The 15,175-nt window shown below is 33.0% G+C and overlaps 1 protein-coding gene across 1 annotated transcript; it reads right to left on the bottom strand.

Moving 5' to 3' along the window:
- Positions 1 to 371: 371 nt before the first annotated feature.
- LOC132746920 (neprilysin-1-like) lies at positions 372 to 14,568 on the bottom strand (the record flags this gene model as incomplete). Its single annotated transcript, XM_060736204.1, is given in 12 exon segments — positions 372 to 765; positions 1,356 to 1,432; positions 2,065 to 2,169; positions 7,834 to 7,899; positions 9,104 to 9,237; positions 10,050 to 10,117; positions 10,602 to 10,653; positions 11,440 to 11,498; positions 12,240 to 12,343; positions 12,747 to 12,824; positions 13,265 to 13,363; positions 14,440 to 14,568. Coding segments are annotated over 12 exon segments (1,071 nt in total), but the record flags the coding sequence as incomplete, so codon positions are not given.
- Between the last annotated feature and the right edge of the window lie 607 nt (positions 14,569 to 15,175).

The raw sequence follows: 15,175 nt of genomic DNA on the forward strand, positions 1-15,175 counted from the left end.
AAGAACGGACAATCTGTCAGAATGTGCATAAGTTATCAAAAAAGTGTTTTATTATATAATTAATTCAAAACTGAAAGGGTGACTACAATGTTTATGTAAAGAACATTATTGAATTCACTTCAAAACACATCACACCACTACTACTACCAATAACAATGCGAAAAATAGGTTAGGCAGATCAATGCCACAACCTATAAAAATGAAAATATAACTACAAGTTATCATATGTCTTGTTAGCGCAGTAGGTAGAGAAACCGTGTCAGTAATGTGTTTTACCCTTACAGGCAGAAGTTCGACTACTGGTAAGACACTTCTTTTTTACCTCAGAAAACAGTCAATTGTTCAGAAAGTTTGACCGGTTTTTTCATATACATGTACATACATGAATATGAGATCGAATATTTTATTACACTGCGGTATAAAAAATACAAAAAGAAAATAGGTATAAATGTTTATCATAAAACTATTTGATATTTGGCCAACAAAACCTCTAATTCTAAAAAAGTCATACTTCAATGAGAAAAATATTATTTGTTTTCCTTTATTTGGAATTAATAGAACGCAAATACAGGTACATAAAACAAGGTAGCGGTTAATACGAGGATAGCATCATTCGTTTGTACACGTCTCAATGTATCAGAATAACTCCTTATCTCAGTTGTGGTCTACCAAACCGAACATTTGTCCGGGGGATTCATGTAAGAACCGATCGGGCAATTCCAGGCTTTCGAAAACTCCACTGAATTTTGTAGAGGTCCTACCACTCTGAAAAATAAATTAAATGAGCCGCATCACGACAAAACCAACATAGTGCGTTTGCGACAATTATGGATCCAGACCAGCCTGCGCATCCGCGCAGTCTGATCAGGATCCATGCTGTTCGCTATCAGTTTCTCTACTTGTAATAGAGTTGGTAAGCGAACATTAATTAATCAATCATTGCTGAGTAATGAAGGGAATTGCCTGCATACTAAGGGCACAGTCAAGTGATGATCAATAAGAGTCCTGACAAGTCACTGATCTTTTTAAGTTGCAAGAGTTCGCTGTACAATTAAGTTATTTATAAATTGTACAATTAAGTTATTTATAAATAAATAATATACATTCTCGTATATATGTTCAATAAATGTAAAATAAAGTTTTCATTTAATGTTACTATATGGTGTTATATTTCTTCTAATAAAAGTTTTGCGTTTAAGAATCTACTTAAATCTCTTTATTTTTCATTACAAATTTGAGCTATATACATGTGCATGTATAAGGACTAAGTATATTTTATTTCATTGACTGAAAATGCAAAGTATGTTCCTAACATTTGTAGTGAATATTCATATAGCATTTGCAAATAGTTGTACCTGAACATGAAATAACTGTGAGGGTCCGTATGAATTTGTTTAATTTTTTGTTCATTCCTCATGTCACCACACCAAATCTAAGGAAGGCAATAAACATTTCTGTAATCATACTACATCGTTTGTATGAAATACGAACAAATAGGAGTGCTGATTCAGTTGTTAAGGTATCTTCTTAGCCTTATAGATACAACAGAGAAAACACTGAATCCATAAAGAACACCCAAAAACAACAAAATAAAAATTGTTGCAGGCTCGGTTTAATTGCGCCTGTTCATGGACGGCAGTGGTAGTTGCAAGCTACGTCCACGCCCCCTAGCACCGGCTTAAGCAGTAATCAACATTTAAACATAAAAATGAAGAAGTTTTGAATTTAGATGTGTCTGCATATGTGTTCATACGGCGGTTATCAGGTAGTCAGGGACATATTTCCTCTGACAACACCACTATAGGTTTGATCCAGGTAACGTACTCCAGATTAGTTCAGATAAGCTACAAGCTGTCATCACGTCTGAGTTAAATAAAAAAAATTGTTTAAAATAAGTACAGGGAATCAAACTTTTGTCATTTATTCCAACTTTTATAGATATATAAAGATTACATATAAAGATTACAAATAAAACAAAATAACTGAAATATAAGATGATGAATACAAAAATTTAATTATAAATAAATAATAATATGTATTTTTCTTTATGAAAAAACTTCTCACCTGCGCTTCATTCAGAAAAAATAATTGGTTAGGTGAATAATCTAACCCAGGTAGTTTCTGCTCTTCTACACCTTGCCGGCTTCTTCTTACCCAATTACGATATGCCTGATTTAGAAAAAAAGCAGAATATAGTTTAACATAGCTGTAATATTTGGTACTTTGTATAGACAATAGTCTATAATATTATAATGACATCTAAGTCATTGTATAAACAACTAACACAAAGTATGTCTTGACTGTTTAGTTTACTAATTCCAAGTGCGCTGTAGCTGCATACATTTAGGCGGGAATACATGTTACAGAGAATCATGGGAAGTATAGACTTGCTATAGTGATAACATAAATGAATTACAAGTACATAATTCTACATCACCTTTGTTTTGAAAATTAAAAATATTGAATTATTATGTATGCCTAAAATTTTCTTAACTTATAAAGTTAGATAAATCATAAACAATAAAATGAAATTATTAAGAAGACAGAGTCATTATAATTATGAAGATGTTAACAAGTATAAGGGTCTACACTTTTATAATGAAATAAAATACATATGATATAAACATTCTCAAAAATAAAATATCGGTCAAGTTTAGTTTATACTGATCGAATGCTTTTCATTTTTCCGAATTCTCACACATTTTTCTGATAAATAATTACTTTATCTCATAAGATCAATTTACACTTGCCACATGGGGTTGCTGAGGTATTTGTTTGGGATAACATTGCGACCTGACCTTGTGGTGTAGAGATTAACTGATTTTTTCTACTGGTAAACTTTTATCAAGAACTTTGTGAGGTTACTTGTGGGGAAAAATTGACCAGTTTATCCGAATCATTTAAACACTGGAAGATTTTTCAAGGGGTAAATAGGGGTCATTTCTGATCTTTAGTTTTATGTAAGAATTTTCTGTTTCGGCGGTAAATACCACCGTCATTAGTTCTTACAACATATAATCTGTCAGCCTGTTTTGTCAACTACTGTCCCTTTTTTCCATTGTTTTGTCAAACTGTACTCTGACTGTGTCACCCTGTCGTCAATGACTTTAAAGGTTTTGGCTGTCTGTCATAGTACTTCTTTTTGTACATTATGTTCTTGTTTAAGTTTCATACGTACATCGTTTATGTCAATTTTCTGTGGCATAAGTTGCTCACTGTTAATGGGCAAAACTGTCCGTAGTCGTCTGCTCATTAATAATTGTGATGGAGATTTACCACATTTCAAGGGGGGTGTTCTGTATTCTAAAATACTCATGTAAGGGTCTGTCTTACTGTCTTTGGCTTTTCTAAATAGCCGTTTTATTGTTTGGACTGTTTTCTCTACAAGTCCATTACTTTGATTGTAAAGTGGACTGCTTTGTCACATGACTGAAATTCCAGTCACTTTCAAATGACTTAACGTCTCACTTACATAATAAGGAGCATTGTCTGATATCAACTTTTCAGGTATGCCATACCTTGAAAAGATAACCTTGTGTTTTCTAATTATAGAAACACTTTTGCTGCTAGTCAGTAGGTCAACTTCAAAGTATCTACTGAAATAGTCAACTGTGACTAAATAGTCATCATTTTCCCATGTGAACATGTCTGTGGCGCCCACTACCTGCCATGGTCTGTCGGGGATAGGGTGACTTTTTAAAGGCTCTTTAGTGTTTGAATGTCTGTGTTTCAAACAAATATCACATTTCAGTACATAGTCGGTAATGTCTGAACTCATTTTCGGCCAAAACATTATATCACGGGCTCGTTGTAAGCATTTATCAACGCCTGGCCTACATGAACAGCCTTTATCATTTCCTGTCTAAGTGAAAGAGGTATGAGTAATTTCTGACTTCTGAAAATTAGGTCTTTTCCCACGGACAATTCATCTCTGTGATTCCAGAAATCTATGATTTTGGCGGGACAATTTGCTCTTGATTCCGGCCAACCACTTAAAATTGTATCTGTTAGCAACTGACATTGTGAATCATTGCTAATTGCTTGCTTGACCTGTTCTAATTTTGGTCGCTCACAGTTATGCTTGATAGCACTGTGTGAATATGTAGGTCAAGATCTGCTGATAATTCAGGATATGTTGCTGACAAAGATTTTCGAGACAAGAGGTCTCCTACAGGGATATCTTTGCCTGGGACATGGACAATATTCAAATCATATTTTTGCAACTGTAACAACATTCGTTGTAACCTTGGACTTGCATTGCATAATGATTTTTTCCAAATAGATGAGATAGGCTTGTGATCAGATTCTACAGTAATTACTTTACCGTAAATATACTGATGAAAACGCTTGCATGCAAAAAACTATACTTAACATTTCTTTCTCAATTTGGGCATAGTTTATTTTCAGCTTTTTGTCAGGGTTTTTGAAGCATAGGCTACGGGCTTTCCGTCCTGGAACAAAAACACTACCTACCCCAGCCATCGAAGCATCACATTTATAGTAATTGGCTTCGTATGATCAAAGTATGCAAGAACTGGGGCAGATGACAGAATAGTTTTGACTTCCTGAAATGCCTTTTTTTTGTGCATCTTTCCACTCAAATTCTACATCTTTCTTAAGTAATGCACGCATAGGGGCTGTGACCGTAGCTAATTTTGATGAAAATTTTGACATGTATGTGCACATTCCTAAGTATGTTTGTAGCTCAGCCTTATTATTGGGCGGTTGCATTTCAGTGATAGCACTGATCTTTTGAGGATCGGGCTTCACACCAGTTTCAGATAGAATATGACCAAAATAGGATACTTGTGTAACTCCAATTACACATTTGTCAGGATTGAATTTAACACCACATGTTTGTGCACGTTTCAAGACCTGTCTCAAATTTGAGTCATGCTCGTCCTTTGTCTGTCCGTATACCAAAATGCCGTCAACGATTCCAGTATCGCCTAGTAATCTTTCGAAGGCTTCGTCAAGTTTCTGTTGAAATATGTCCTGTGAACATATAAGTCCAAAAGGTAATCGTTTACAACGATACCTACCAAATGGTGTGTTAAAGGTTGTGTAATATGATGAAGTTTCATCCAATTTCACGCTCCAATAACCACTCGTGGCGTCAAGTACTGAGAAATACTTTGCACCTGCTAGTTGCGAAGTAACTTCTTCGAAAGTTCCCATAGGGTAATGAGGTCTGTACAGGGCTTCATTTAGTGCCTTGGGATCTAGACATACCCTAAGTTTTTTAGTTTTGGGTTTCTCTACAATCACTAGATTGTTAATCCATTCAGTTGGATTTTTGACCTTGTCAATTATTTCCAGCTTTTCCATCCGATCAAGTTCCTCTCGTAATTTCTCTTTTAATGCGACAGGAACCCGTCGTGGTGGGTTTACGACTGGTATAAAGTCGGGCTTCAAATGTAATTTAACTTCACCTGACATTAAACCAATACCATCAAATACAGGTTTAAATTCATTGAGAATAGAGGGCTTGTAGCCAGACTCAGGAGATATTTCCTGGCTATCTAATGAGTAAACAATCTTGATTAAATTTAGGTCAGTGGATGCCTGGAGGGATAACAGGGGTGAGGATGTAGTTTCTACAACATAAAATGTAATAGGCATAGTGACTTGTTCACAGGTTACTTTTAACCTTATTGTACATTTGACCTTAAGGCGGTTGCCAGTATATGACGAAAGCTTTGCACTTGAGGGTTCTAAGGGGTACTTAATACCCAGGTGTTTGAATTTTGATTCTGGCAAGATATTGACCTGACTTCCTGTGTCAATTTTAAATAAGATGTTGGTACAATTTGGACCTATGCTTAAAGTGGCAAATGCTTGATCTTTTTGAGATAAAGAATTATTTACCGTATTTACATAGAAATCAACATCAGAATTTTCGGAACTATCATAATCCGTATTTGCCTCAATGTCATGCACTGTTTTTGAACGGCATACACTCTTGAAATGATTTAATTTTCCACATTTGTCACATTTTTTCCCTTTTGCTGGGCACTCTCTGTCATTATGTTCATAACCACATTTGTCACATTTTTTACCACTGACTGCCTACTTCTTGGGTTTTCCATTTCTAGACTGCTTCTGTCTACTTTTACCAACTTCTGCACGTGCGGCTGGTGCACGGTGTCTGTACTCACGTCTGTTTGTTACAGCATGTACGTCATCGCGGCTCATTTCTTTCATTTGCTCCCCGGAGTAATCATAATTTTGACAGATTTGAATAGCTTTTTCTAAGGTTAAGTCCTTTCCTTGATTTATTAATTTCTCTCTAATTTTGTTCGAATTTGTCCCAAATACAATCCTGTCACGTAAAATTTCATTTAAATTTGGGAAATCACAATCTTTTGCTTTAAGTCTTAATCTTGTTACAAATGAGTCTATTGATTCGTCTTTTTGGATTTCGTTGAAGAACTGGTATCTGGCAAAAATTGGATTAAGAGTTGGTCTCAGATAATTTCTAAATTTTTCATAGAATGTATCTAGCTTCTTTGCATTTTCCTCCGTTATGTCTGTCCAAGAATGACGTATGTCACGACCTTTATCACCAAGCCACAAAAGTAGGTATGACACTTTTTCCTTTTCTGGTTTGTCTGCTAGAGGTCCACTAAATACTAAATTTGCATGTCGTACAAATTTTTCAAATGCCTCTGGTAAATTGGTGTCATCCCATCTCATAGATGGCGGTACAATTCCTTCCATTTTTCTTTCTTTTTTTTTGTTTATTAATTAGTCCATAATTAATTATCCATCATAACAAATATTGAACAGCATTTAATCCAATATATATTAAAACATAGTATTGTTTATGTCCAAATTACTTCTGACACCATGTAATATTTGGTACTTTGTATAGACAATAGTCTATAATATTATAATGACATCTAAGTCATTGTATAAACAACTAACACAAAGTGTGTCTTGACTGTTTAATTTACTAATTTCAAGTGCGCTGTAGCTGCATACATTTAGGCGGGAATACATGTTACAGAGAATCATGGGAAGTATAGACTTGCTATAGTGATAACATAAATGAATTACAAGTACATAATTCTACAATAGCATTGTCGGATCATATTCGTTGTAACAGTTTCGTTTACAGTCCTGTTTGCAAATAGGATCGTATTCGTAAAAGGTAACATGTGTTACAAATGATTTGTGTTGATACATGTTAAAGGCTATTTAAGCAATAAGATCATCTTAAATACTACTTCATTAAATCATTTAATCTCCTTTTTAAAACAATAATGGTTTGCATGAATTTTACTCTTAGATCGGGAATGTTTAATAAGAATTTAACCTTAGCGTCCATACAGGGCGGAAATACTTTTGGATATACAAATCAAATGTAGAAATCACAGTTAATCCCCGGGCGTGTGTGGGATTCTTCCAAATGGCTCGTGCATATAATACGAATCTTATACCGGCTGTCAGTACAGACACGATTATTTAACTGTTTACATGGTAACAAGGCTCTTAAAAAAGACTACTACATGTATATTTATACAGCACTGATTCATGTATGATTTGTTTCCATTTCCGGGAACTAGACTTTAGTTCGATTACTAGCACGTAAGTACTTTCTGTATAGCACAAGAATGAATGTAAATTGTCAGCACTGGTATAACAGGAAAAATGAAGGGGTGTAACCTTAAACAAATATTTGTCGGGAGTCTGTCTAAGTGAAAATTAAATTTCAAAACATGTTTTCAAATTGATTCTTTGTATACCTGCAGTAATAACCCCTTAAATCTCCGAAGGACATAATATTATAACTTTTATACATTTGTATATATATTTTTATTTGTTTTATACCTTAAAGCTTTCTTTGCTTCCGCCATTATCTGCAATATTTTCTCCAGCCGTAAGTTCTCCATTAATCTAAATAATGTAAATTAGACAATATAAAAACAACAAAACAAGAAGTGATTATTCAATATAACACAGAGTCATTTCCTATTATGGACTGCTTTAAAGGAAAACAACCAACGAAATATTTGCAAGATTGGGTAAGTAACTATATTTATAATTGTTTTTTATATTTATATCTTGCAGAAATGTTATCATTGATATCTCATGTAAATGTTTTATGTTATAAAATCATCGTAGAAGATATAGCTCTTGTAATAAGGGCGTTAAATAGTTAAATGATATCCTTATTAATGTTGATGGAGTCAGTAGAGTTAGATGCTTTATTATCCTCGAATAGTGGAACAATTTAGTAACTTTCAGCTTATTGTTTTGTTTCTATATTGACTATGAATCATCCATATGTAAATAAGCAGACAACTTAATGAGGTTTGTTCTAAAAATTCGCATAACAGTTCCATTATGAAATATATAACGAATTATTTGCATTTTTTCAGAAAAAAATGTATATACTATCGAAATGATTAAATAATTCTGAAAATTCGTCAATACTATTTTTTTCATTTGTTTTGTACGTAAAACGTGTTCTAATCAATATACAACTAGCACCTAGTATGATTTTCCATATCGTTGGCGGTGTACTTGGTACTTTTTATTTAACATAACATGAAGACATCATACATCAGCGTGTTACAAACATTCTTGAAATGCGAACGGATCCGGTACGCTGAGTACCAGCTATTAATCAAAGACGAAAAGGATGTTAGTTAGTCTGCCTCTAAATTGAGTGAAAATTTCATAGAAAACACTAACGTCGAAATGGCACGGTAACTTGTGTCGATAACTCTTCACTGCATAGTTTAAAATATTTCCAAATGTCCGTTATTATTAAACCCTAATGTCGATTATTTTTAAACCCATAATATTTTAACATCTTTGAAATTTTGCATGTAAAGTGAAAATATGTTGAATTTACACATTAAATATTTGAAAACGCTATGTCAATTTGTATTTTATTTTTAAAGAACCATTTTGCGAATGTTTTAGACAAACCTCGTAAATCAAACGTTCGGTGAATGGCTAGTCTCAATTTTTCGACGGCAAGACAGACCGATTTTATAATCTGATATTTCATAGATGTCTGCGAAGGGCGACCATCGTATATATAAAAAAAGCCCTAAAGCGCACAATTTGTTGGGCTAGGTGAATGGCATACCTTCATTCCGTCCGTACCAGAAACTGTAAAATTATTGTATTGATCAACCAGGCACTGTTTGCGCTTGTTAAATTCTGTTTCATCATAAGTCGTCCACCAGTCAACTAATTGTCCATTTTTATCAAAATGTCGACCTTATTTTTTAAAAATAATAATAAAGATAGTGTTTAAAGTGCAATAACCTTTGTCCTGATTGTAGTTTTGTATAAAAATTTCCGGGAAGCAGATAAATAAAATCATCTAGCTCTTTGGTCTTGAAAGCTTTCTCTCTAAATATCAAAATTAAATCAACAAAGCAAACTCATGCAATATGTTCACTATCAATAACAACCTCTTTGACAGTAATGAAAGAAGTACAGACACGGGAACCAACCTTGTCATCCAGTTCTCACTCGTCATTTTGAAATTGCTAAGCCGATCCCCGTTATGTCTATGCCAGACCAAGATTAAGACCGAGAACCGTGCAAGTTGTTTTACATAAATGTAAATAAATTATCAAACTTAAATGCAACAAATGCAACAAGCAATGTCTTGGTCATATCACATAAATGCTGAAATGACATATTCTTGTAAAAGTTTGAAATTCATGTATAAATTCCCACTCCACGTACAATTTGAACTCGCCATTGCAAGCAAATTAAAGGCAACGCTCAAGACCACAGGACCACAGGCAAATATTTTGGCGTATGTAGTTTTGCACTGTCTCAATGTAGTATTAATGACTTTATTCAAGGTAAAATACTGCCTTTAATTCCAGTCTTTTGCATTTTCTTGGCCAGTACATCGTTAAGACTGTTCAAAACGATGAAAAATAATAACTTTTCTTTCTGACTTGCTAGGTAACGAGGGATTTTTGCGCACACCTGTATTTCCTGTGCTTACATAATTTTCTTAATTAATCAGAAATGGCACATTATGAATTTTAAAGAGATATCAAAAAAATTACCTGCATCATCAAACCCGTGTGTTATTTCATGTCCTATAACATTACCTATTCCACCATAATTCAAGTACCTGTGTAATTTTTAAATATATAAATGCTTATTTAGATAACAAAGATGCTTAAATAACTGTCTAATAAAACATTTCTTGATCATGTTACAATCTTTACACATGTTTTCTAGTAATTCGACCGGTTATAACCTCGTTAAGAAAATATTCACCCATTATAAAATATTGTTTAATATGCCGTATCGAAGACCAAAAAAAAGAACTTCATATATTGTGAGGAAAAAATATATTGTGAATACTGGAATGTGTTTCATTATAGCAAAGATCCATTTTAATTACCACAATTAAAGTTCCATTTAGATTATCGCAAAGGTTAAATACTTAACTTAATCATTTTATCATCTGAAAAAGCTGTCTAGATGTGCCGACTGGCGAGATATAACAAAAATGTGTTAAATTGACGTAAAAAAGAAAAAATGGGATAAAAGGGTTAGGGTTAGGGTTCTTTCTAAGAAAGAAATATAAAGAATAAGAAAAGACATCTTACTCTGGTTGGTCGTACGAGTAATATGGTGGTTGGAGAATGGCTGCTGGATAAACTGTAAAGACAATGTTTTATATAAGTTTCGAATAAAGAATAGCAAATTCCTTTTCATGAACAAAAATGTATTGAGCAATAGACTTGAATTAAATTTAATTTAATTATGTCAGGCTAATTAAAACAATGAAAAATAAGCGGATATCAACATCAATTATTATTTTGATTGCCATAAACTGATATTAATTTTTAAAAAAAAAGGAAATGAATACAGACAAAATATACGATTAACGTGTATTTACCTGCATGTGTAACATTATTGATAACAGTGCATAATTTAAAAGAGTCAGAGCATTTACAACTTCACAAACTTGTTGGATTTTTCCCAAAGCTTCATAGGGGACAGGAGACACATTCAAACTAATGCCCCGATGTTTAACTTGAGTAAAAATGATATATTTGGAATTATGTTTAAGGCCACTCTGACTAGATATTTGCTCGATTTAGATCCTTCATCCCCTAAAAGAATAAATTTTTGCCACAGGTAAACCAAGATATAGCCAAATTTACATATATCGCACGAAGTCTATCCAGTCCAATTTAAGTGATTGTGATTGAAATTACTTAAGCATGTAGTGGAGGGTTAATCCTCAACCTAGAGGAAATATCTGTCACATCGTGACATATGACCAGACTCTATACTGTTGGTAGCTAACGGTTTGTAGTTTGATATTGAAACTACTTCGATCTGACAAAGACAAATTTCTATAAAGGGCTAATCTATTACACGATTTCAGCTGAGCAAAGGTAAATAAAGATGAACTAGTTATTCGAGCAAACAGTTTACCCATCTGATTGGTGAGGAACATGTTGAACGCATTGACAGATGCAGCCGAGTCATACCATCTGGAAATAAAAGATGACTGGTTTCATGTCTGAACTAATACACTTAGTACAAACATTTTACCAAGTTGTCACTATTGTTTAGTAAATAGAGGATATTGAATGAGTGTAGTTTAATACTAAATTTATTGAACGAGTTGAATAAAAGCATATTATGCGAGCCTCTGGCGAGCATAATATTGTTTTATTCAACGATTGCAATAAATTTAGTATTAAATCTTCACGAACATTATATTCTATTTATCACATATGTAAAATAAAAACAGTAAACTGTTAAAATGAGTAATCTTTCAATGACGTGCCCATAACGTAACGCTAACATTAGCGCACTTTAACGCTAAGTTTCCATTTAGTGCAAATGACGTCACGTCAAATTGTTATAACACTTGTGTAAAATCGTTTTTATTAAATTACTTTATTATACTCCTGCGCCGCGGTTTATGTGATAAAATATAAAATGTGCAAATATGAATGTAATAACTGTTACATAAATTATTGACTTTTTTATGTAGATTATGCAAGTAAGTCGCACCATGCCCTACACATTTAGGCAAAAAGCATGTTAACAGATGTATCGATAAATAATCGTAACGAAAACAGTCGAGTTTGCTAAAAGCAGTTTAATGTTTTTAAAGTTTTTTTCCATATCTTTTTCAATGATAATTCTTTTTAAAGACTACTGAATTTTGGACTAAAAATGTTTATATGGTTCAATATGATGATGTGCACGTGTATTTTAGATACCTTGCTCTATCATATGGTTGGCGAAGTCTTTGCAGCACACGAACATTGCTGGCCTTGTCAATGCTTACTTTTGTTCCAAACGGGTCTCCGTTGTCCACAGTTGCCTTGAAATGTTGATCAATTTATATACCACATATATCTTTCAAGTATTGTCAATAGATAAAATGAAAAATAAAAGCTTTGCTTCCATATATGTTTCTGAAACTCAAAATTGACTTAATAAATGAAACCTTTTCCATTGGTTTACAAGCTTGACAGAAATGCACTTCCGTTACCAAACAACGTTGAAGATAATTACCGACCTATATTTATCTGTATTCAATACGTTTTTACACTGAATTGCTTCAAAAGTTGATAAAATTTGTTGATAAAAGAACACAAATAATAAAATCAAAATTACGATTATGCAAATGTTGGCAGACCTTCATTGTCTGGCACACTTCGCTTCATATAGTTCATCGGATATGTTTATGATATAAATGAGGTGTAAAATGACACGTCACTTACGTTCTCATAATACGTCTCCAGAGCAACGTCGTTGAAAGTAATTGCTGGATAACCAATCAGTGTTTCCATAGATTCCGCCTGAAAGTAAACATATGTGACTCAAAAATACATATTTGTTCAGACGCATTTGTCAAACCTTTTCTTGTTTGTTTCATAAGAGAAAAATGATATACGAACGGAGGCAAACAATTGGAACAATATAACGAAATTAACGCAACATGATGTTACTTTATTTTGAATAACTTAAAAACAAATTCTTTTCTTTATTATAACATATACAATTATAAAATTATTTTTCAAATTGTCATAATATTCGCATTCATTTTACCGTATCCCGTGCTACATGTATTTAATACGTTTGAAATAAAGTCATGCTGCCAACCACATATTGCGTCACGTGATGGTAATAAAGTCTGGGTTTTTAAATCATATGATGAAATAGATACAAAATGATAAAACTGAGCTACTTCATAAATACATTGAACTTTAGGTTCAAATATTCTTTGTGCTATGTTTACCTTCTCTTTTGCAGTTTGTTTTGTGACTTCATCTAACCACGTGCTGTCGTCGACCATACTTAAAAATGCCGTCCTAAGATTTTCAACCAATTCTAGAACCTAAAATGGCAAATAACTGTATTTTAGTACACTCTTAGTGACCGATGATAATATTGTTTACGCATGTTTTACTCCATGTTTTGAATACCACAAGTTTACGTCTCAAAGCATTAGATCGTACTGTTATCAAAGAGAAAAGTTTACTGAGTAGATCGTAACCCACGGTCTATCAGGTTACACAAAAATTATAAGGTACAGTTAGTTTTTAATGAAACATTAATTTCTGTCATGAAGCCAACAATATCCAATAGCAATAACAGGTAACCATATGTAAATTTATGTCAAGCACGATGGTTACTTTCTTTGATCAACTTTCTTTCATATTTTGTCTTGTTACAGTAGGGTGAACGTTTCGGTTGTCTAAAATAGCGTTTTTCGTGCGTGCTTTTATCGTATATATTTCGTGCGTATATCGTGCAACGTGCGTTTGATAAAACGCTTTCTCAAGCGTGCTTCGTTTACAAGCGTTGAACGTTTACCGTTTTTCGTGTATCGTTTTTCGTTAATCGTGCGTTTGAAATAAATAATGATATTTCATAAGAATATCCAAATGATAGATTTTGATTATTTTTATAATATTTGAAATACTTAATATGGTAAATGTGCCGATTGTAGACCAATCAACTTTGTCCATTGCAGATATTATGCCTAAGAAACGTGTATTTTTTCCTTCTTTGTTTATTACAGATATGATTTTTTATAACAATATAAAAGTTTAAAATCAGGGTTTTAATGCATGTTAGATTCTGAGTAGCACCGAATGTGAAAGTATATGTCATAAAAACAGCAAAATGTAAAAGTAGCATATTGACTTCAATATTAATACTATTTCGCTCTAACTGTACTATTTACCGAAAGGTTACAAACTCAAAAGATGGTATATTTAGTAACATTTTCGAAATTTCAACAGGATACCAAAAATAAAAAGGTTTTGTTGTGAAATAATAGTAAAAGCATCATAGGCCTCTTTAACAGAAAAAAAAACATTTTGATTCTTGAAACATGTTTCAGTATGAATAATGACGAAGAGTTTAATTATACAACAGTGACAGGAATTAAATTTTAAACATACTTACATCTTTTTGTTCGTCTTCACCAAACGCTTCCTCAACAAACAGACGACCAACGACTTCCGGGAAAGCATTTTTGGCAAGGTTTGCGCATTCCCGCCATCTGGGAGATTCTCGTGAGGCTCCGCTGAATACCTAGCGATATTGTCAATTATATGTATGTTAAGTTAGGTTTGGATTGCATAAATGATATAAAAAATGACTATATTCTCGTTGATATGAAATTTGAGATAATATTTATTACAAAATAAAAATGAGTACACCAAGCTTCAAATAAAACACGCATATATTTTTTGATGCTTTAAAGGGTGTTTTCGTTTCGGGGTGGGGCGTGGGGTTGGAGGTGATATGTTGGGTTGGGAAAGCTAGAGTGCTGTGTTGTTGTTTTGTTGTTATTGCTGTTTTGACGTTTTTGTCTGTTTTGTTTTGTTTCTGTTTTGTTTTTTGTTGTTGTTGTTTTTTGTTGTTGTTGTTGTTTTTAGGGGGTGGAGTTTTGTTTTTGTTGATTTTTTAGTTTATTTTACAATATATGCGTTTTTATTCTTATTTCAAAATAAATTCAGGGCTTAAGAACTGGTCCTTCCGAGTAGTGCTTTGTTGTTGCTGTTTTCAGTTGTAAAAAATATCTTTTTTTTATATTTTCAACAGTACCTTTGCATTTTTACTGACCATTGTTTGTTCAACGAAAAGGGATTTTATATATTTTTATACCAATTAATTAAATAAAAATTTTCCTCCCTTT

Source organism: Ruditapes philippinarum, unplaced genomic scaffold (assembly GCF_026571515.1).
Source record: "Ruditapes philippinarum isolate M1 unplaced genomic scaffold, ASM2657151v2 ctg7665_1_1_1_1, whole genome shotgun sequence".
In the NCBI taxonomy this organism is placed as follows: domain Eukaryota; kingdom Metazoa; phylum Mollusca; class Bivalvia; order Venerida; family Veneridae; genus Ruditapes; species Ruditapes philippinarum.